The sequence below is a fragment of the Carettochelys insculpta genome, chromosome 3, assembly GCF_033958435.1.
Source record: "Carettochelys insculpta isolate YL-2023 chromosome 3, ASM3395843v1, whole genome shotgun sequence".
Classification (NCBI taxonomy): Eukaryota; Metazoa; Chordata; order Testudines; family Carettochelyidae; genus Carettochelys; species Carettochelys insculpta.
In genome coordinates, this window is record NC_134139.1 from 76,686,402 (window position 1) to 76,708,141 (window position 21,740).

The 21,740-nt window shown below is 47.3% G+C and overlaps 1 protein-coding gene across 2 annotated transcripts in view; it reads left to right on the plus strand.

Annotated features, from left to right (window-relative positions):
- The window catches only part of PCNX2 (pecanex 2), a 258,263-nt gene that overhangs the window by 189,501 nt on the left and 47,022 nt on the right, over nt 1-21,740 (plus strand). For both annotated transcript variants that reach the window (XM_074988652.1, XM_074988650.1), the window contains 2 exons: nt 2,804-2,862; nt 5,566-5,781. In XM_074988652.1, the coding sequence (XP_074844753.1) occupies nt 2,804-2,862; nt 5,566-5,781 (275 nt within the window). The remainder of the gene's footprint in view (nt 1-2,803; nt 2,863-5,565; nt 5,782-21,740) is intronic.

The following is a 21,740-nucleotide window of genomic DNA, read 5'->3' on the forward strand; positions in this document are numbered from 1 at the left end:
TTTCCTAGAATAGACAGTAATGTGATGCCCCTCTGCTTTTTGCATTCCTTCAAGTTGCCTTTCTTGGGAAGCTGAATAAGTTAGACATATTTCCAGTCTTGTGGGATCCCTTCAGTGTCCCAAATTTTCTCAAATAGATTATACATCATGTTGACTGATGTCTGACTACCCACCTTGATTACTTCTGCAGGGATGTTATCTGGACCAGATGCTTTCTCGCTCTTGAGATGGGCAATGGGCTTTTCTGATTTCTTATTTTATAGGTCCACTGCTGTTAATTTGCTGAGGTATACTTGCAGGTGGTAACTCCAGAGGTTCCATGTACTCAGGGCAGTACAGTAGCTCTTCAAAGCGTTCCTTCCACCTACTGAGCTGTTCACTTGTGCTTGTTAGCACAAACCCCTCTTTATCCTGTACTGGCTAATGCACTGTGATTTCATACAGCTCTTTCTAGTTTCTCCATCCTGCAGCTTGTTCTGCTTGTTGTGCAAGGTTCTCCCCAAAGTTCTTCTTATCCTGTTTTTGCAACCTTTTTAACTTCTCTGTTGGCCTCTAAATACAGTCTCTGAGCTTCCACCTTGGCTGCTCTTGTTTTGCTGTTGTTGACTGCTGCCTTTCTGTCCTTTTGTTCCTTCACATTTTTCAGAGTTTCTACTGTGACCCATTCTTTGTGATACCTTGTCTTCTTTCCCAGTGCTTTATGACAGATCTCCTTGCAGGCTGTTTTGGTGGGTTCCCAAATTTGTTCCATGGTAACATCTTCCAGGATGAGGTTTGACAGAAGTGTATATCTGTTGGACAGCTCTACTTGGAAACTGACCCGTGGTCCATTTCTTGTTGTGGTGAGGTGGCTTGTGTGTCTCAATGACCCGGAGAGTGATGCCAGCAGGAGCTAGAGCTCCTGGAAGCCTCACCCAAACTAGACAGACCAAAATGTAGAGACCAGATGAATTTGGATCACCTCTCGTCAAGGTAAAAGAGGCTGGCTTAGGGTTAACAACCCTTTCTGTAAAAAACAAAAGTTACAGAAACATCTAGAAAGAAAGCTACAGCTACAAAGTCTTGGGAGGAGTTGGCAATCCACAAATAAGCCAACTGCTATTTTGAAATTATTTCAAAATAGTAGTTGCGTTGGGCAGAAGCTAGTAAAGTTATTTCAAAATAACAGCTGTAATTTCAAAACAGCATTGCTGCATAGACATACCTCTGTAGAGCTACCACTATGTCTTCATGGTGGTGAAAAAGAGGAAGAGCTGGGCCTGGGCTCAAAAGAAAACTGGGAGAGAGAAATTCCAATGCTGAGGTGCTGTGTTTTGTGGCTCAGCCCACAACTTTCAGCCTCGAGGGAGTGAGCTATCCTGGCTTGAAGCCACCTTTTGTGCTTGCCTACTCTAGAGCTGTTCTGGGGGCTAGACACTCACCCAGCATAACTTAGACAACTCTGGTGGGGTGGGATTTCAAAGTTGTCAGTCTCTCCATGCTACCCTATGGACTGCAGTGCTCCTCAAAATCTCTATAATACTGTACCAGAGAGGTAACTGTGTTAGTCTGTATCTTAGAGAACAACAAGAAGTCCTGTACCAACTTACACACTAACAGATACTTTGAAGCATAAGCTGTCCCGGGCAAAGACCCGCTTCATCAGATGCAAGAAGTAGGTCTTTGCTCATGAAAGTTTATGCTCCAAAACATCTGTTATAAGGTGCCACAGGACTTCTTGTTCTCTTTAGCGCTGTGTTTTGCATTCCCCCTTCCTCATGTGTTCCCACCATCAGAACTCGCTTGGGTTTCTTGGAGGAGAGTCTTTGGATGTCTTCCTCAGTTCCTGTGTGCAGGAAATATGTCACAGAAGATATACCTTCTATATCACCCAGGCTAGCAAGTGCTTCTGCTTGCAGTCTGCAGCTGGGAAGATCTTTCTGACTTCTTTTGATACTAAATTCCCAAATAGCCATGCTGGTGCAAAACACCCACTTCCAGGCTGGCTAATTTGCATCCCATCCTGTCAGACTGTGATCTGGCCACAGTGACAATGCTTTCCTGGCTCTCCCATCTTCGTTAGCGTACCTTATTATGACAAAGGCTTGAACTCCCTAAGCCATCTTGTCTCTCACCATGGCCACATCCTTTCAGGACAGCAGTGGTCCCCGAGACAATTAAAAGGCTGGCCAATAAGGAAAGACATATTAATGTGGGAGGCAGAATTCTCACAGTGGAACGTAGACTATCAGACGCATTTCCCTGACAGGTAAAAATGACCCTTGGCTTAAAACAACTAACTACAGAACTCATTTATCTGACTCACCTTTCTCTCAGTAGAAATGCATAAAACCCTAGAAATTAATCCAGGTATTTCAGCTGAGGGTTGGGAAGGAAAGGAGAGAGAACCTGTTTTACCTGTAAATACATAGTAGGCAGTTGTCTATTGTGACATGTAAATATTTAGGTATCTATTGTTTGTTATTACAAATGCTAGCTTTCCACCTAATCCTGTTACCCTGACTAGCACCTTACTATATGTATCGTCAAATTGAAGGAAGGTGATGGAAAGTGGCAGAAACATACCTGTTGATTGTTGATGCTCATAAAATATGTGCATGATTTGTGTGAGAAAAAGAAATACTTCCTAGTATGGTAATAGTATGTTAACACTGAAAATAAATCAATTAACAGATTAGCAGTATGAACTGTGTGATGCACCAATAGGAAGTGTGGTAAGAAATGTTCAACAGGGCTGTGATGGGGGAAGGAAAGTCCTCTTTAAAAAAGAAATTATCTTTGAACTGTCTCTGTCTGTTTTCAGCACAAAAAGAGCGGATCATTCTAATACAAGGCTGGCCATTCAGATTGAAAAGGACCCAGGTATGGCATGGGATTTTATTCTTACACAATTTAGAAAATGTGATTGATGTATCATAGTGTAACTTGCCTATAAAGGTTAAAATAGATGCAAAATGCTTAAGAATTGGGTGAATGAAGGCAATCATTTAAACTATAATAGCAAAAATACGTATGCAAAGATCCTGATCGTCTTGTGATGTGATTTGTTGTTTAGAGTTGATTAGGTAAATCAGTTTCAGTTTCCAGGTAATAAGCAGTAGACATGGATTAGTCATTGGTCAAGCAGTGGTCTAGGAAAGATCATGTAAGATGGTCACTTACAAGTAAGAAGCATAGACATATAGTCTGCTTTCATTGTATTTCAAAACTGATTTATCAGAGCAAATAGAAATTTTACAGAAAGAGAGGGGAAAATTGGGGCAGGAAGACAAAGCGACACAGTGACATAGGCTGCTATATTGCTTAGCAGCCTGCAAGGCCGGGCTTGATAAATGTTAATATAGAAACGCTTGTCAGAATTTAAATTCTATTTATTCATTTTATAATTTTTGATATTTAACTTAAACATTTTTTATTTATGTCAGTTTGAAGTTTCAGTGTTCTATTAAATTAATGCGGGGTCAGCTAATAACCATTTAATTAAAGCTTTATAACCATTAAAACACAAGTGGTCCACATCGTGTATCAAAATACATAAACTGAATTTCCTTTGACCTAATTCTAATGCATTTTCCATCAGCATTTTTCTTACTTTGCCTATCTGTACATTTTGATTATCATTGATGGAAGTATTTCTGTATGGGTTTGTGTGTGTACTATGAAATCAACATTTCCTGAAGAAAATCTGATCCTTCAAAGCCCAGGAACAGAACATAATCCTGCTTGGTGTTAAGCATTTCCCAGAAAGTAGAAGTGCTTTCATCTTTCACTGAAGTCAGTGGGAGTGGAAGGTCTGCAGCACCTCAGAGAACTTGCTCAGGATTCTGCAGGATCAGATCCTTAGAGAAGAATCTGATGTAAACATTTCAGGTGAAATCCTGGCCTCTTTGATGTTACTGACAGAATTTCCACTCAATGGGATCACAATTTCACCTGTGGCCTTTCTCTTCACCCATGTAAAATATGTTTTTGTCTTTTCACCCAAAAGGGAATTTTAGACATGTCAAATATTAATCAAACTATGAAAATTTGTTAAAAACAACTTTGAAGATACATTTTAATTTTCCCCTCTCATACATGCAATTCTACTAGCACAGTATTTTCAATATTTTTGAAGTAGAAATTAGAGTGAATAAATATTTGTAGGTAGTGTGGGAGATGTTAGTGCTTTGAAACTATGGGTCATCCTAATATCCACAGTTACTATTTATCAAGACAAGGCATGGAACAAAGGTATTTTTCAACTCTGTGCTACCATCTGGTAAAAGTCATTATGCTACACAGTATTTTGATGTACATTAACACATGATATAATTGTGGTTTTGAATACATTGCTAAGACAAAACATGCATTTGTTCTAATATGGTTGAAAGGTTAACTTCTGACTCATTTAGATCTTCCCAGAATATTTCAAGGAGAATATAGATGAATGTTTTCCACATATATATATATATATATATATATATATATATATATATATATATATATATTATGTATGTATGTGTTTGAGAGAGAAAGAAGGGGACACACACACACACACACACACACACACACACACACACACACACACACACACACACACACACACACACACACAAGACCTCGGATAGGCATTAGTTGTATCGGAGGGCAAGCCACTGATGCAAAGTAGAAAATGAATGCCTGGGCCAAACCAAGCATACCTATTATGTAAGAGAATTCAAGCATACTGACACTTTATTAGACTCTCTGATACTGTCTTGGCATGGGTGAAGATTTATTTCATTGCACTAAGTATAATTAAGTGCTGATTTTAATCACATTTTAAATGCCACGAACACAGATTCCCCAGGAGTGTTTTAGAGTGTGATTTGGTGCTGCTTCACCCAACCTTCTGAAGATTAGTTGGTCTGATATTGACACATCAGGACAGGTGAATTGGTTCAGCGATGATCTTTTTTTCCTATTTGTTAAATTTGTTATATAAAGTGGCTTTCACATAAGTTTGATAATAGCAAATTCTTAATTAACCATCATACATTGTAGTGTTGGAGATTTTCAAAACTAACAGAGCATTCAGTCACGCAACTCTGATCGAAATTAAAGTGACTAAATCTTCTAGTTGATTGTAATAAACTCAACAAGTATACTCTGGTGTAAGGCTGCAGGTTCAGGTAATAATGATTTTGAGGTGGGTTTATTTCACTTCAGCTGAGGACAGCATGGTGAAGTGAACCTATCAATATAGCTGAGGGCCTTCAGCCCAGCTAGTCAGAAGCTTCCAGAAAATGCCTGTTATCATAAAGCATAAAATATATGAAAAGGTTCAGAGGTGAGCTGCTTGTTGTCACTTGTACGTTGTTCTGTTTTACAGTGCTGCTTTTTTTATCAGCAAAATACTGATTCTGTGAGGTGATGAGAATCAAATAGGAATGGAAAGTGCAATATGTCCCCAAGGAGACACTCCCCTCACCTCACAAGAAGAGGTGCTACTGGAGGAAGGAATAAGGAAATAGGGCTCTTCTCACAAAGGCATGGCTTTGAATACATTTTACCTCTTTAAAATCTTTGTTCCTCTGATTTTAGGAAATGATGACAATAATCTCAACTCCATTTTTTATGAGCATCTGACAAGATCTTTGCAGGAGTCTCTTTGTGGAGATTTGATGCTTGGCCGCTGGGGAAACTACAGCTCAGGAGACTGTTTTATTCTGGCATCTGATTATTTAAATGCCTTCGTTCACTTGATCGAAATTGGAAATGGCCTTGTCACTTTCCAGCTCAGAGGGCTAGAATTTCGAGGTAAGGATCTACACACCTGAAGGCATGAAAGACTAATACAAACACATTAGTTGTCAGACTTCCTGTGCATACTGAAACCCCTGAGCTAGTTAGCTATGCAGCATACTGGAAGGACTTAGTTCTCTAGTTATTTACAGGATGTATTGCCAACTTTCAAAAATCAAGAGTCAGACCCCTCAAAATCTTGATATTTTAAAAACACAATAAAGATTTATTGAGTGCCTGGTAGTTTCTGAGCCTGTAGGATGCACTTGAACTGTGTTTTCAGGATATCTTTACCACAATCAAGAGCATTAGAAACTTTATTTAAAATGAAATTGGGATTCTCATGACATCACTTGACGCTACAAGCTGAGGCTTGAAGAAAAACACCAAATATTGCAAGACTTGCAAATGAATCCTGTGGGTTGACAATACAGATGTCACCTCCATCACTGTACAACATAAGCACCACCCATGTATGTACAGTTTTTCAGTGCTGCTGTTAAGCCAATTATGATTAGCATGAAGGGATAGCTCATGTCTTCCAGTGAAGCTGAAGCCTGTCAGGAGGGAAGATGACCTTACCTTTCTTCCTGCTGGGAGGGCGGAGTGGGGAGAGAGTAGAAGTAGATCCCTGGATCAGGGCTTCATGACTCCCAGGGTTCAGAAGTGCAGGTGATCAGCAGGTTCCTGGAAGCATGGGAGGGAGGGCTCTGCTTTGCTTCTTGCTTGGAGAAGGGAGGAGAATGTTCCTTTTTGGAGGCTTCTTGGTGGTCACTCCTGTCCTGGGTCTTTTGCTGGTAGGAGGGAAGCATATACAGACAAAAGTATCTATATTATAGTAACTTAAGAACTGCTAACTTGTTCATCTCTTGAGATGAAAAATATCTTTTTGTGGAGCTCTAAGTACCTAACAAGTGAATTCTCACTTGTTAAAAAATCATGCACTCCTTCTGTACAGCAGCCATCTTGCCATTCACTACCCCGGGTCTGTTTCCATCTTCCACAAATAGCTTAGTAAATAATTAATAAAAGTAACAAAGATGGCTGTATTTGGAGGAAGAAAAGATCAGGAGTATTTCAGGAGAACACAATTAGCTGTGAGTAAAGTGCTGGACTGTGGGGGAATCTTTTGTTGAATCCATGCATCAAGAAAATGTCTTTTGGAGAATATCTAGTAGAGCAAAGCATGTGTGGAAATTCTTCCTGGACCAAGTTGCTGATACCTGCGGGTATTATTTTCTAACTGACTCCATTTGTCTTTCAGTAACTCAGTTAGTTACTAAATTTGTCTTCTGATTTTTGTTAGTGATTATGCAAACGTAAAAATCAGGATTCGCCTGGTACTTTGTAAGATGAATTGGGAAAGTGGGCTCAGAGAAGGCATAGATGTAACTGCACATCTGTGGAAGGCAGCTGTTCTAGTGGCAATGGAATCACCCCTGGGATTTTCTATGCATTGTCTAATTTATTTCTACCACCACCACCACCACCACCAAAAAAATAGATCGTGGATATGGTCCTTTTAAATTATATATCCAAGGCACAGTAATATGATTAAAGTAAGAAGGCCAGATATTTCTTTCAATCTACAGTATATACTTTATGCAGTTTTATTGCAGTAGCAAAACACATTGCAATTGTAGGGAATAGTTATGTGAATTTTGTGTCTGATCACTCTGATCTATTAGCAAGATTAATTCTTTATTTAAAGAGTGGCTGCAACTTTCTTTTCATTTTTAATATACAATATTTTCATTCTGTAGGGAAGGAAAAGTCTCTGTCCTTATGCTTGTTAATACTATATTTCATTCTCTGCACCAAATTGCCAGAAAAATATTGACAAACCAAAGGGAATTCAGAAAAGAGCAACTTGAATAAATAGTACTCAGGTATATGGTGTGATTAGGGTGACTAGATGCTGGTTTCCCAAACTGGGGTGTGTGCCTTTCTGGGGGCATGAATAAATTCGGGGGGAAGGGCATAAGGCTACCTAGACCCCCCTCAGCCTACCCCCCCTGACACACCCAAAGAGTGAGCCAGCCCTTGATTCTGGCTCTCAGCCCCTGCCATTTTATGTAGGCGACCTGGCATAGCTGCTGTAAAGGCAGCCGGCAAAGACCCCCATGAGCTGCATCCTGCAAAGGTGAGTGAGTGGGGGTTGTGGGGGGAGGAGGAGGAGGATGGGGTTAAATGGGGGCCGGGGTGCCTGGCTCAGGGGAGGGCGATGGGGTAAGAGCAGAGGGCTGGTGGTGCCTGGCTTTGGTGGAGGGGAGGGGCTCAGAGGAGTGGTTCACAGGGCTTGGGTGGCTGCCCTGGCAGAGCAGGGGGATCAGGTGGCTGGCCCCAGTAGGTGGAGGGTGGGGCTCAGGCAGCTGGACCTGGTGGGTCGTGGGTGCAGCTTGGGGGGCTGGCCCTGGCAGCTGGTGGGTGAGCTGCTGGCCCTGGCAGTGCAAGGCTAGGGCAGGCGGCTGCAGCAGCGGGGCGGGGGGGGTTAAGGCAGGCTGGCAGCTAGTGGGGGCAGCTCTGGCTGGTGGCACAGGGCTCAGGCAGCTGGCCAGCGGGGACTGCACGAGGCACCCGCAAGCTGGAGGCTGTGCTGTTAGCCTGGCCAGTCCGTAGTCAGCCTCTGGGCTGGTACAGCGCTGGCACAGTGTCCGGCACCCCAGGCAGTGTTGGAGCTGCTCTCTGCAGGGCCCAGGCCGTGCCTGCAGCTCTGGGGCCATGCTGGCAGCCCAGTCAAAGCGAAGCTGGTGCCCGTGTGTCCAGGGCCATGTCCAGCATGTGGCTGGAACCAGCCTTTTCAGCCCATGGCTGGGCTGGTGTCAGTCCAGCAGGGGTCAAGGTCTGGCAGCAAGTAAGGTGGCCCCAGGACTGAGGGGAGCACTAAGGATCTGGTGGCTGGCACAGCTCCACTGAGTCACTGGCAGTTTGTGGGGGGTGGGGGGTAGGGTGTCTGGCTGCAGGGGGCAGTACTTGGCTGGGGTGGAGGGTCATGTGGCAATCCAAGCAAGTGCATTTGGACACCACTGGGTTAGAGGGTGGGCTGGGGGTGCCTGGTTCCAGGGGAGGGGAGGGTGATGGGATAAGGTGGGGGGGGCTGGTGGAGCAGGATTTGGTGGGAGGGCAGGAGATTGAGGTGAGAGTAGAGGCCTGGGGGTGCCTGGTTCTGGGAGAGGGCATTGATGTAGAGTTGCGAGGGGAGCTGGGGTGCCTGGGGGGTGAAGCCTGGGGGCAGTTTGGGGCTTGATTTCTGGTGTGGCTGGGGCAGGGTTAGAGCTTGAGTTCCACCACTAAAAATGGAGGTAGGGGCGTGTTCCTGCAGTGTCACGGTGGGCATCCCACAGCTGCACACTGGAGCCAGCGTCTCAGGAAGTGCGTGCACTGCTTCCCCTCCCCAAACAGCTGGTGTGTTTCCTGCAAAGCCAAGTTTGTCGCCTGCCGGCTGCCTGAACAGTTGGAGCTGGTGCGGACCCAGGACTTCCACTCCCTGTAAGGCAGCAGGCGGAAGGAAGTCACTGGTGTGCAACAGACCTGGCTTTTCAGGAAACACACCAGCTGTGCAGAGAGGGGAAGCAGCCCACACACTCCCTGAGACCCCAGGCCTGGCGCGCAGCTGTGGGACCCCCAGGTACCAGCCGAGCTGTCCCTTCCCCTCGCCCTTGAGTACCCTGCCGCCTGCCCCAGCTCCCACTAGCACCTGACTTATTTTCTGTGGGTCAGTGTCCCCTGACCCTAAACACGTTCCCCAGCCCTCCCAGAAATAAAGACAATGCTGAAAACAATTGTGTTGGACATATTTTATTTAAAAATGAAGCCTGGACAACAAGCCCCCAGTCGGGACCAAGTCCCCATCTGGCCACAGCACCATAACACTGCTGCATCCCCACATACACTTCCATCCTGAATCTGTCAGCGGAACCCCCTGTCCTGAGCCTCTCACGTCCCCAGTCCTCTACCACAACACCACTGCACAATCTACACACTGCACATCTGTGTCCTGAGCCCATCACACTCCCAACCCCCCTGCCCTGAGCCCCTCATACACCCCAACCTGAACTCCTGCACCCTCACATCCCCAAGCCTGTGGTTTGCTCAGCACCCCAACACTACACCTGGCCCCAACACTCTCCAGCCTGGAACCCCCACCCTGAGCCGGCAGCTCCTTCTCCACCTCTTCCTGCACCCAAATTCCCACCTAGAGCTTGCGCCTTTCATCCCTTCCCACACCCAAATCCCTCATTCCCACTCCAGAGCCCATACCTCCTGTCTCAACCCAGTGAGAATGAGTAAAGGCTGGGGAAATCAAATGATGGAGAGGGGGGGAACAGCAAGAGTGGTGGGTGGGGTCTTAGGGCTTGCCCTGACATTGAAAAAGTGATCTGGGATATAAAAAGATTGGAGACCACTGCCTTTAAAAAGTTTAAATTTCGAATTTCATACCACAAAATGTGATATTTTTTTTTCCTTTCGATGTGTAAGGGTGCTGGTTTGGTTAGCTGGGAGGCTGAAGAATGATGTAGAAGGCAATGGAGCTCTTTCTAGCATGCTCACAGGAGTGTTTGGGACTGAACTATCGTGGGACTAGGTGGCTGGTCTTGTGCGGTTACTGGTGGTGGGATATATGTAAGGCAGCATGCATCTCTACATAAAAGTGGTAAATAAACAGTTGTGATACTTTTCAAAGTATTTTGCATCCATTAAATTCATTCTAATCAGGAAGATTGTTTTATAGATTTTTTTAAATATATTATGGCCGCAATTAGAAAAAGGAAGTACAATGAAGACAACATTATGTATGGCTTCACTGCCGTGGAAGCAAATGGGATTGATCATCCTCAGTACATGCCACACAGTTCTCAGCAATGATGCCTTGAGAGCTAGTCGTCTTGAGCAACACTTGGCAAAGAACCACAGCACCTTGACAGACAAACCAAATGAGCATTCTGTTGCTAAACTTCAAAATTTGAAATGCATGAAGCTGGACACTCCTGGAGCTTTTCATCAAGTGTCAGCCAAAGTGGTAGAAGCATCTTATGAACCATCATTGCTCATCACTAAATCTAAGGAAGTGCACATAATCGGAGAAACTCTTGCGAAGCCTTGCGTGTTGAAAGCAGTTGATATTGTGCTTGGTGTCAAAAACAAGAGAAAACTATCAGGAATTTCGCTTTCCAACAGTTCTGTGAAATGTTGCATCGACAACCCAGCAGAAGATCTTAAACTTCAAGTTGTGAAGGCCGTGTTGGTTTTCCCCTTATTTTGCAATTCATTGTGATGATACCACGGAAGAAAATAGACTTTCATGGGGAAAACGGGTTGTTGTATGCACAGACGGTGCTCCAGTGATGCTTGGCTCTCGCTCTTGATTTGTAACATTGGTGAAAGAGAAAAATCCAGCTGTAACCACAACTCACTGCATCATATACAGACAAGCGTTGGCTACTAAAACCCTTTCAGGCGCTTTGCGTGACTGTAAAATTTGGCCATCAAAGTTGTCAATTTTGTGAAGAACTGTGCTTTAAATACAAGACTTTTTGCTGCTCTTTGCATGGATTTGGGAGTGGATCATAAAACTCTTTTGTTCCACACCGAGGTACGGTGGCTTTCGAAAGGTAACATGCTTTCACGATTCTTTAAACTGAAAGACGAAATGGAAATTTTCCTCAAGCAACAGAAGAAAGAAGAGTTATATCATGCATTTACAGACCAAATGTTTCAACTTTCACTGGCATACCTTGTGAACATTTCTGAATCATTGAATAATCTCAATTTGAAGCTGCAAGAAGACAATGCTGCAAACTTTGTAGCACACCATGATGCTATTAAAGCATTTACAGAAAAAATCCAGCTCTGGAAATGTTGAACACAAGCTCAGATGCCTAACTGTTCATCTTTTCTGACATTTTTATCACTCACTGAAGATAAAGGTTTCCAAGAACTTTGTAAAGAGGATGTAAAGAACAAAATTGTGTTTCCTCTGGACTGCCTGGCTGACGAAGTCATCCGCTATTTTCCAGACAACTTTTCTGGCAACCCCGTTCATAAATTAGTACACAATCCATTCAGCTTTGATGTTGATACATTGCCAGAAGTATTGCAAGAACAAGCAGTCGATAAAATATGATTCAAATGCAAAAGATAATTTCGAAAACTCAAGCTAGAAGAAAGTTTGGATAAAATGTTTCCCAATGTACGCAAAAGTTGGAGAAGTACTGCACATTATTCTTCCATTTTTATTAATGTACCTCTGTGTAAAAAGCTTTTCAAGTTTAGTCACGTTAAAAACGAAACAAAAAATCGACTAGATGTCAAAATGATTTGTGTTGTATAGTTTTATCTTTCAAAGCTAGGATTTCCCAACCTGTGAAGAAAATGCAGCATCATCCATCACATTAAATTTGTTTTGTTTCTGATGTTAAATTAAATTTTTATTGAATTTTTGGGCCAAGAAAAACTATTTGTGCTTATTTTTAATTTTAAATAACATTTTTATATCAAGTTTTTGTGTTTATTTTAAATTACACATTGAATTTTTTTTTGTTAAGCAGGGGTTGGATGGTGGTAAAAAAGGTGGGTGGCATGAGGGTTTCTCAAAACTCAAAAGGTGGGGCGTGATGCTGAAAAGTTTGGGAACTACTGTAGATTTTAAGATTTTATAGGAACAGTCCTAATATTCAGAGTTTTGTCTTATCTAGGCACCTTTTTCCTCCTTCCACATCCCCTCCGAGCCCAGTTTTTCGCACTTGCACCTTACGAGCAAATCATCTTTGACGAAAGACTAAAAGAATTTTATAGGTATAGATCATTTAGCTAAGCGAGATCAAAAGCAGGAAGACTTAATGTGTAGGCCCTCATGTACAACAATCCTAAATAAATTATCTTCATCCCTGGTGTTCCCACACCTATTCCCAGTGCACCAAAGAGTTTCATCTGGGGCTCCGTTAGCAGCAGTCTCTCTAATCAAAGGATTGTATGTATTCTGTGCAAAGCAAAGGGGTTCCTGGAGCAATCAGGTCCCACTCTGCATAAGGTTTTGTAAATTAGGTCTTAGCCCTTAGAGGTGCTTCAGATACCATGGTAGGTAATGAATGGAATAGAACTAGAACCATTACTGGACCATTATTGGATGGGGACCCAGTTGACATATGAAGCACCGTTGTGATATGTGTTGGATTATCTTCAACTTTTTTGTGATGTCCCCTTTCAGCCCTGAGCATTTTAGTAATTTTGCTGTGGTGCAATAAAAGCATAGGTCAATGGCAAAATGTGAATTAAATTTATCTCGCCTGTTGTAGATGAAACATAAGTTTCTTCACGCTCTCAGTATTTGGCTCTCTTCTTACATCGCTTGAAAGAGATTAGATAGAAAGTATACTATAGGGAGAAATCCTGCATAGGGAGGAAGATGGGGGAGTCAGGTTGGGTGGTCTAATAATAGTTGTTTTTCATCTCTAATATCTAAGATTCTGTGAAGGGCCTAATGGTTGTCCTCATGGATTAGAAGCTTACGTGCTGCAGAACTATTTGTAGTAAGATAACTATCAGGAGGTGCATTTGTATTAAATACAGATTTTAACATCCCAAATCATCCCCACCTATCTTTGGTTCCTCCTTCCCTGCTCCCGGAGCAGCAGGGGAACCAATCTCTTTTCTTGCTCATCCCAATTTTTAAACATTTTTTTTCCGCTAGTTAACAAAACAAAGTTTAGTAGCTACTTGTTTCAGTAGTTGTAGCATAGTTGGATTTTTTTGCATGTACATTTTCCATAAGATCAATTTGAATGTATCAAGGCCTATAATCACTGGATTGGTGTCCTACTACTAGAAGAACTAAAAGCTTCATTCCACCAGGTGAGCAGTGGCCCGGCCACAGCTAGCTGTTTCCAGGATGTGTCCTGTCTTCAAACTTGTTCGTTTGCGGTGCAAGAGGCCAGTACGTGCTTTTACAAAGCATTATTTTTTTCCCTTAGCTCTAGAACCACAGATGCTAATTTCAGGAAGAGGTAGTCTTTCAACTACTCCCTAATTAGTACACTTCATTCCTCCTACAGGGACTTGCTACAGGCTGTTAACCTTCCAGATTGAGGGGAAAACATGGGCAAAGCATTTTATATCCACAACTGGGAATGCTCATAGCTATGTCTGCACCCCCTGATCATTTTACAGCTCTTAATATTTGTGTCTGGCTTCTGAGCTATGGAACATGTCTTTCAGCAGTGTGGGTCTGCGGAGGCAATACGTTTGGAGAATTCTATTTGAGGTTGTGGTGGACCTGGAGCTGCTATGTAATATTTTAACGATTCTGATCTGTAATCATTTTATAAATAGTCCAGGTGATCTGATCAATGAAGTAGAGTTACTATATACCTATATTGGTTTCACTGGACTTTCTGATATAAATGTATCGGTCTATCTCAATAGAAGCTATTGGAAAAACAATTTAGAAGGCAACTCTATAGCTCTAGATAAGCAGCCATCCATCAAAATTGGCTGGGGAAGGCTATTAAAAGACAAGAGTTGAACTATTAACAGTGAAGGTGTTCCAGGCTCTATACCAAGTTATTCAGATATTTTACTGAGGCTGGGACAGGAGCCTAGAGCTGAAAGGAACACTAAAGATTTGAAAAGACTCTGCAAGAAGAGAAAGGGTAGCTGAGTCAGCCATGCCAGAGGAGAATAGGCAGATATGAAAGACAGAGACAGGTCCTCTGGGAGTATAGAAAAAAAACCTGGGGTTTCCCTGGCTCTCAGGGAAGTGTATAGACAAGGTTATTAGTTTAAGATCTGTTTCCTCTTAATGCTTTGGTTCTAAATGTTGTCGTTATTATTACTGATTATATTTTGTGGCACCTAGGAATCTCCGTAAATAATTAGGGCTGTCAATTGCTCACGGTTAGTGCATATGATAAATAAAAAAACATATTAACTAGATTTAAGAAATGATGACAGCTAGTCACAGCTTTAACCACACTGCTAAACAATAAAAGAATATCTGTTTATACAATAGACCGCCCCAAATTACACGAGGGATTCGTTCCATGCACCCTCGCGCAAGCTGAGTTTTGCGTAAGTGGGGGTCCAGGTTTTTCCCTGGTGGAACACACGTTCTGCAGCCAGAGAAGCAGCAGAAAGGTAAGTCCTGGGGTGAGCTGGAGAGTTGGGGAGGGTTAAGTCTGCGGTGGGTTAGGGCTGCAGGGGGACAAGGCGTGGAGATGAGCTGGAGCTATGTGTGGGGGTGGTGAGCTGGAGCCCTGCTCACGTGGTGAACCGGGCCATGGGGGGTTTGAACTGGAGTGCAGGGGTGGGGGGGGAGTTGAACCAGAGCATGAGGGGGGTTGAGCTAGAGCCAGAGCTGGGGGTGTGGGGGGAGAGCTGGAGCCACACGCGAGTAGTGAATCGGCAGGGGGGTTGAACTGGGGCTGGGCAGGTTGAGTCGGAGTTACGCCTGAGGGGTGGTGAGCTAGAGCCAGAGGTGGGGTGGGAGGTGAGCAGGAGCTATGTGCAGGTGGTGAGCAGAGCTGGAGGTGGGGCTGAGTGGGGGCCATGCGGAGCAGGGGCAGCGTTAAGCCAGAGCCAGGGTGAGCGAGTGAAGCGCAACTGGAAATTGCACATTTCCAGGGTTTGCTGTAGGAATTGGGGATCAGCTGCATAAGAGTGGGGTCGCATACTCTGGGTTCGTGTGCTCTGAGACTTTACTGTATTTATTATCAATATTTGTGACTGATTTTCTACATTTTCAATATTGATTTCAGTTGTAACACAGAATACAAAGTGTGTTGTGCTCACTTTATATTATTTTTATTACAAATATTCGCTCTGTAAAAAAGATAAACAAAAGAAACGCTATTTGTCAATTCACCAGATTCGAGTCATTTTAATCTTACTCCTTGGCTAGCTAATCACTAAGACAAGCACATCTGTTTACGTTTTCGGGAGATAATGCTGCCCACTTCTTATTTGCTATGTCAGCTGAAAGAACCAGCATTTGCATGGCACTATTTTAGCTAGCCTTGCAAGGTCTTTACATGCCAGGTATGCTAAATATTTGTGTGTCCCCTTCATGCTTCAACTCGTTAGTGCTAACGTTTTACATTTTTCTATTCTGAGTACAGTTTTATAAGCAGGGGTGGATGATAAAAAAATGGGCTCCTATTGGCCACAAACTGCAATCTGTGGCCAATGCAGGCTGTGGTTGCCTGATGCCTTTGGAGGTGCAGGTAAATATAGAGGTTGGGGTCTGCCAGGGAGTAAACCTGGTGGACCAGATCTGACCCGCCACCCCTGCTGTAAGCAGACGTGTTAGGGCTACACTCTGGTCTCACTATTTCATAAACTATCTCCACTCTTTCCCATCCTGAATTTTACACCTGAGAAGCTATGTCTACACTGGGATGCTACAACACAAGAAGCTATTTCGACGAATGGCATCTACACATCCTCCAGGGCTGGTGCCGTCAACGTTCAACATCGACGTTGGACAGCACTATATCAAAATAGGCGCTGCAGGGGACCTTCTACACACCAAAGTGGCACACATCGAAATAAGGGTGCCAGGAACAGCTGCAGACAGGGTCACAGGGCGGACTAGCACTTCTGGGGCAACAGCAAGCCGCTCCCTTAAAGGGCCCCTCCCAGACACACTCGGCCTGCACAGCACACGGTCTGAAGATCCACAAGCACGCACACCCCTTGACGCACCATGGACCCCCAGCAGCAGCAGCAGCTAGAGGCCCACACACTCGCCCCTGGAGGACCAGTGGCTGCCCTGCTCAGTGCCATGCAGGAGGCAGCTGACCATCTTTTATTTGAGGAAGATGAGCTGCCCCCAGGGGATGAGGAAGCAGCCCCAGACCTTGCTGCCCTCCCAGCCCCGCCCCCGCCACACACACCACCGGCTGTGGAGATACCCCATGAGCATGGACTGGTGGGAGCGGCTGGTGCTCGGCAAGTGGGACAATGATCGCTGGCTCCGGCACTTCCGAATGAGCTGGCAGACATTCCTGGAGCTCTGCCAGTGGCTCACCCCTGCCTTACGGCACCAGGACACCCCCATGTGACGTGCCCTCACTGTAGAGAAACGGGTTGGCATCACTGTCTGGAAGCTGGCCACTCCAGACAGCTACCGATCCATAGGGCGGCAGTTCGGCGTGGGCAAGGCCATCATCGGGGCTGTCCTCATGGAGGTAAGAGGACCCGGGGTGGAGGGGAACCCTGCGGGGAGGTGGGGAGCCCTGGGCGGGAGGGCCAGACACACCCTGCACACCCTTCACCGGTGCTCTCTCATGTCCTTCCCTGCAGGTCATCCGCGCGATCAATGCCCTGCTCCTCCACAGGCTCGTGAGGCTGGGGGACCCGGATGCCACCATCGCGGGGTTTGCCAGCCTGGGCTTCCCAAATTGCTTTGGGGCACTAGATGGGACTCATATCCCCATCCATGCCCTGGAGCACAGTGGAGGACGCTTCCTGAATAGGAAGGAATACCATTCTGTGGTCCTCCAGGCCTTGGTGGACAGCCGGGGCCGCCTCTTGGACATTTATGTTGGCTGGCTTGGCATCACTCATGACGCCCGGGTGTTGAGAAATTCGGGCCTGTGCCACCGGCTGGAGGAGGGGACCTACATTCCCCAACGGGAGATCCCTGTGGGGGACACCACCATGCCCCTCTGCATCATCGCAGACATGGCGTACCCCCTCCAGCCCTGGCTCATGCACCCCTACACGGGCCATGTCACAGCCAGCCAGGAGCGGTTAAACACACGCTTGAACCATGCGCGCCAGGTGGTCGAGCGCACTTTCGGCCACCTCAAAGGGTGCTGGAGGTGTCTCCTCACCCGCCTGGATGCAGGCCTCCCCAGCATCCCCCAGGTTGTGGGTGCGTGCAGTGCACTCCACAACCTGGTGGAGAGCAAGGGAGAGGCCTTCTTCCAGGGCTGGGCTGTGGAGGTTGGCAGGGCTGACATCCAGCCACCCGCTGCCCCCAGTCGCCAGGTCGACCCTGAGGGGATCTGGGTCCGGGAGGCCCTCCGGGCCCATTTTGACCAGGCTGCGGGGTGAACGCTGGCAGGGCCAGCTGCTGGTGAGCTACCCACTGCACCCCCGCATCCTCCACAACACTCCCTGCCCCCACACCCACACCACAGAGAACCCGAGAGCACACTTCCCCCACACTTCTGTGCAATAAATGGAATTTTTTTTAAACAAAACTGTGCTATGTTTATTAATAATTAAAAGAAGGGGGGAACTATGTACATGGGGGGGGCAGGTAGTAAACAGGGGTAGAAGAAAAACTGTTTACAAGGATGGGGGGAATATGCCCAAAGGAGGGGGGCCTTGGGGGGCAACGTCCTTGGCCACACACCCAGTATTGTCCTGCGCCTGGTGTCGGGGGGTGCGACCCACGTCTCGGCCGGAGGCCCCGTTGAGGCTGGGTGGGGGCCGGGAGAACCGGCAGATAGGGCCGGGCGGTGTACGGAGGCCCCAGGTTCCCCTTGGCAGCAGGCCCCAGGAAGGCGGATGGTGGAGGGACAGCAGGCGGACCAGCGGGCAGAGCAGCGGGGGGTGGGGGCGGCCAAGTGCTGCGCGATGTCCTCGAAGGTGTGCATGAAGGCCCCCCAAGCCTCCTGGCGCCAGGCCAGCGCTCGCTCCTGGAGATGGAGCTGTTGCTCCTCCACCTGCAGGCGCTGCTCGGACACCTCCAGCTGACGCGGGAGGGTGGCGAGCAGCTGGGGGTCCGTGGATGCCCGCGGATGGCTCCACCGCTGTCGGGCTCATCCTGGGGCTGGTCCATGCTCCGCCGAGGGGCTGGCCTGGTGGGATGGCCCCGGTGGGCTGTCTGGGACCACAGATGCCACACAGGTGCTCTCCGGGCCCTCCAATGGTGCAGCTGCGGAACAGAGGGGGAAGACGAGTGGAGACAGCCGTTAGTCTGGGCCCTGACCTGTGGCCCTTGTCCCCCCACCCCTCTGTTGCTGGTTCCCCATCCCCGTCCCCCGGAGATGCTGCTGCTGCTGATGGGTGTCCACCCCCCCCGCCACAGGGGACCCTAGGTTCTGCTCCCCCTATCCCCAGGGATGAGGCATGGTGCTGTCCTGCTGGGGGGCAGGGGCTGATGGACTCTTCTGAGGGACGTGCCACTGATGTCCTCGGGGCCATGGTCATCTGGGTGTGTGGAGGGCCCTGGTCATATCTCTTGTCCCCGCCCCTTAACCCCGGGGGTGTGCACCAGGGGGGTACATACCTGACGGTCCGCTCCCACAGACGCCCTGCTGGAGCTGCAGGAGGGGAGGTTGATTTGGAACCCCCCCGTCACTGGAGGACTCCCCCTCCTCCTCCAGTGTCCTTGGGGGGGGGCCCCCGGGGTGCGGGGCTTGCCTCCGGGGCGGACTCCGTCTCCGGGGCCTGCTGGGGCTCGTCGGCCGAGGTGTCAAGGATGGCCGGGGGGGAGGAGGTGTGCCGGGGGCCCAGGATGGCCCTGAGCTCCCTGTAAAAGGGGCAAGCGGCGGGGGCGGCCCCAGATCGGCCGGCGGCGTCCTGGGCCCAGGCGTAACCCTGCTGCAGCTCCTTCACCTTACTCCTGACGTGGTCAGGAGTGCGGCAGGGTGACCCCGGGCGGCCAGGCCCTCGGCCAGCCGAGCGAACGCATCCGCGTTCCACCTCTTGCTCCCCATTGCCTGGAGCACCTCCTCCTCGCTCCAGAGCCCCAGCAGGTCCCGGATCTCGGCCCCCGTCCAGGAGGGGCCCCTCTGCCTCTTCCTCTGCTGGCCCTCCATCTGCAGTGATGCTGCAGGCGAGGATGCGCCAGGTGGACCACAGCAGCACTTGTTGCCAGCGTGCCACGAGCTTGGGCGCCCCAGCATCCCTCCCACCCATTTAATCAGTTAGCTGGTTAAACTTAATGTTTAACAGGTTAACCAATTAAATGGGGTTTTCCATCCCTAGTCTGGATGGGAGAGAGAGTGCTGGCGCAGGCTGGGAGGCGGGTGTCTGGCTGGGAGCAGGAGAGAGCTGGGGGAGGAGTGTCTGGCCGGGCGTGGGACGGGGGAAGGTGCAGGAGCAAGGGGGAGTTCGGGTGAAGAGTTGGAGTGGGAGGTGAGTGAAGGAGCTGACGGTCTGGGAGTGCTGGGCAGGGAAGAATGGTGGGGATGCAGGGGCTGGCGCTTACCTGGCTCCACTCTCCTTGCCACTACCAGGTAGCACTCTCTAGCTGCGTCTACACGTGCACGCTACTTCGAAGTAGCGGCAGTAACTTCGAAATAGCGCCCGTCACGTCTACACGTGTTGGGCGCTATTTCGAAGTTGAAATCGACGTTAGGCGGCGAGACGTCGAAGTCGCTAACCCCATGAGCGGATGGGAATAGCGCCCTACTTCGACGTTCAACATCGAAGTAGGGACGTGTAGACGATCCGCGTCCCGCAACATCGAAATAGCGGGGTCCTCCATGGCGGCCATCAGCTGGGGGGTTGAGAGATACTCTCTCTCCAGCCCTTGCGGGGCTCTGTGGTCACCGTGGGCAGCAGCCCTTAGCCCAGGGCTTCTGGCTGCTGCTGCTGCAGCTGGGGGTCCGTGCTGCATATACAGGGTCTGCAACTAGTTGTTGGCTCTGTGTATCTTGCACTGTTTAATGAAAGTGTGTCTGGGAGGGGCCCTTTAAGGGAGCGGCTTGCTGTTGAGTCCGCCCCGTGACCCTGTCTGCAGCTGTGCCTGGCTCCCTTATTTCGATGTGTGCTACTTTGGCGTGTAGACGTTCCCTCGCTGTGCCTATTTCGATGTTGGGCTGAGCAACGTCGAAGTTGAACATCGACGTTGCCAGCCCTGGAGGACGTGTAGACGTTATTCATCGAAATAGCCTATTTCGATGTCGCAACATCGAAATAAGCTATTTCGAAGTTGGGTGCACGTGTAGACGTAGCCTCTGTTGCTCCTGTGGGCTTTTATGTGTCCAATAGCAGCAGTGAGGAAATCCCCCCATGAGCAGCTTCCGGCACTGTGTTCTCCCAGCCAGCGGGAGGGTTAGCAGCAGTGCCGTGCTTCTTCAACCCTGTGTGCTGGATCCAGCCCACAAGGCTCAGGGCCCCCTACCCATGCATAGATCCTGTTTTTGAATGAAAAAGCTACATTGCTGGCAGGGCCATTGGTTATTTTCTTTAAAAAAATCATCACTGTATGATGATTGGCTGCTTTGTGGATACAGCTGTGCTTTAGCCAATCAGAATGCTGGCTTGTGCAAATGTCAGTGGCATGATGAAAGTCGCAAATAACTGGAAATGGCAGTGGAGTGAAAAGTACAACATTTTCTTTTAAAGAAAGACTGGACTAAAAGGCAAAGTATTACAAAAATAAATTACTTGAGTAAAGTACAAATACTTTAAAAACATACTTGAGCAAGTATCAGATGGGTAGCCGTGTTAGTCTGGATCTGCAAAAGCAATGAGGGGCCCTGTGGCACTTTATAGACTAACAGAAATGTCTGAGCATAAGCTTTTGTGGGCAAAGACCCACTTGGTCAGATGCAGGTACTTGAGCAGTATAACTAAGTATTTCTACTTAGTTACTTTTCACCTCCAGCAAAAAACAGATGTGGTTTTGAAGGACAGACACATACCAGAGGTGAAGTTTGAGCTTGGTGATCTCTGATATGCTTTTTAGGGTGTGTGTAGGTTCTTCAGTTGTTTTAATGTTTTCTCTAAGGCTGTCACCTTAAGCATAAATGTGCTTGCTTATAACTGAATAATTATGCTGCTCATCACATCTGGAGAGAAAGCAACAAAGATGCGAGTCCTTTAGGTTGTCTGGCTTGTTGTGAGTATCATGATATTGGCAGAGCTCTATAGTTTAGGTAAAATCCTTTCAGAAGGAGAGAGAAACATGATTTCTGCCCAAGAAAGATGATGGGTGAGGAGCCAGGAACTAGAGTGGGTAACCCTAAGGGAACAAGGAGGGAGAATACTGGTGCAGTCACCCTAATCTGGGACAC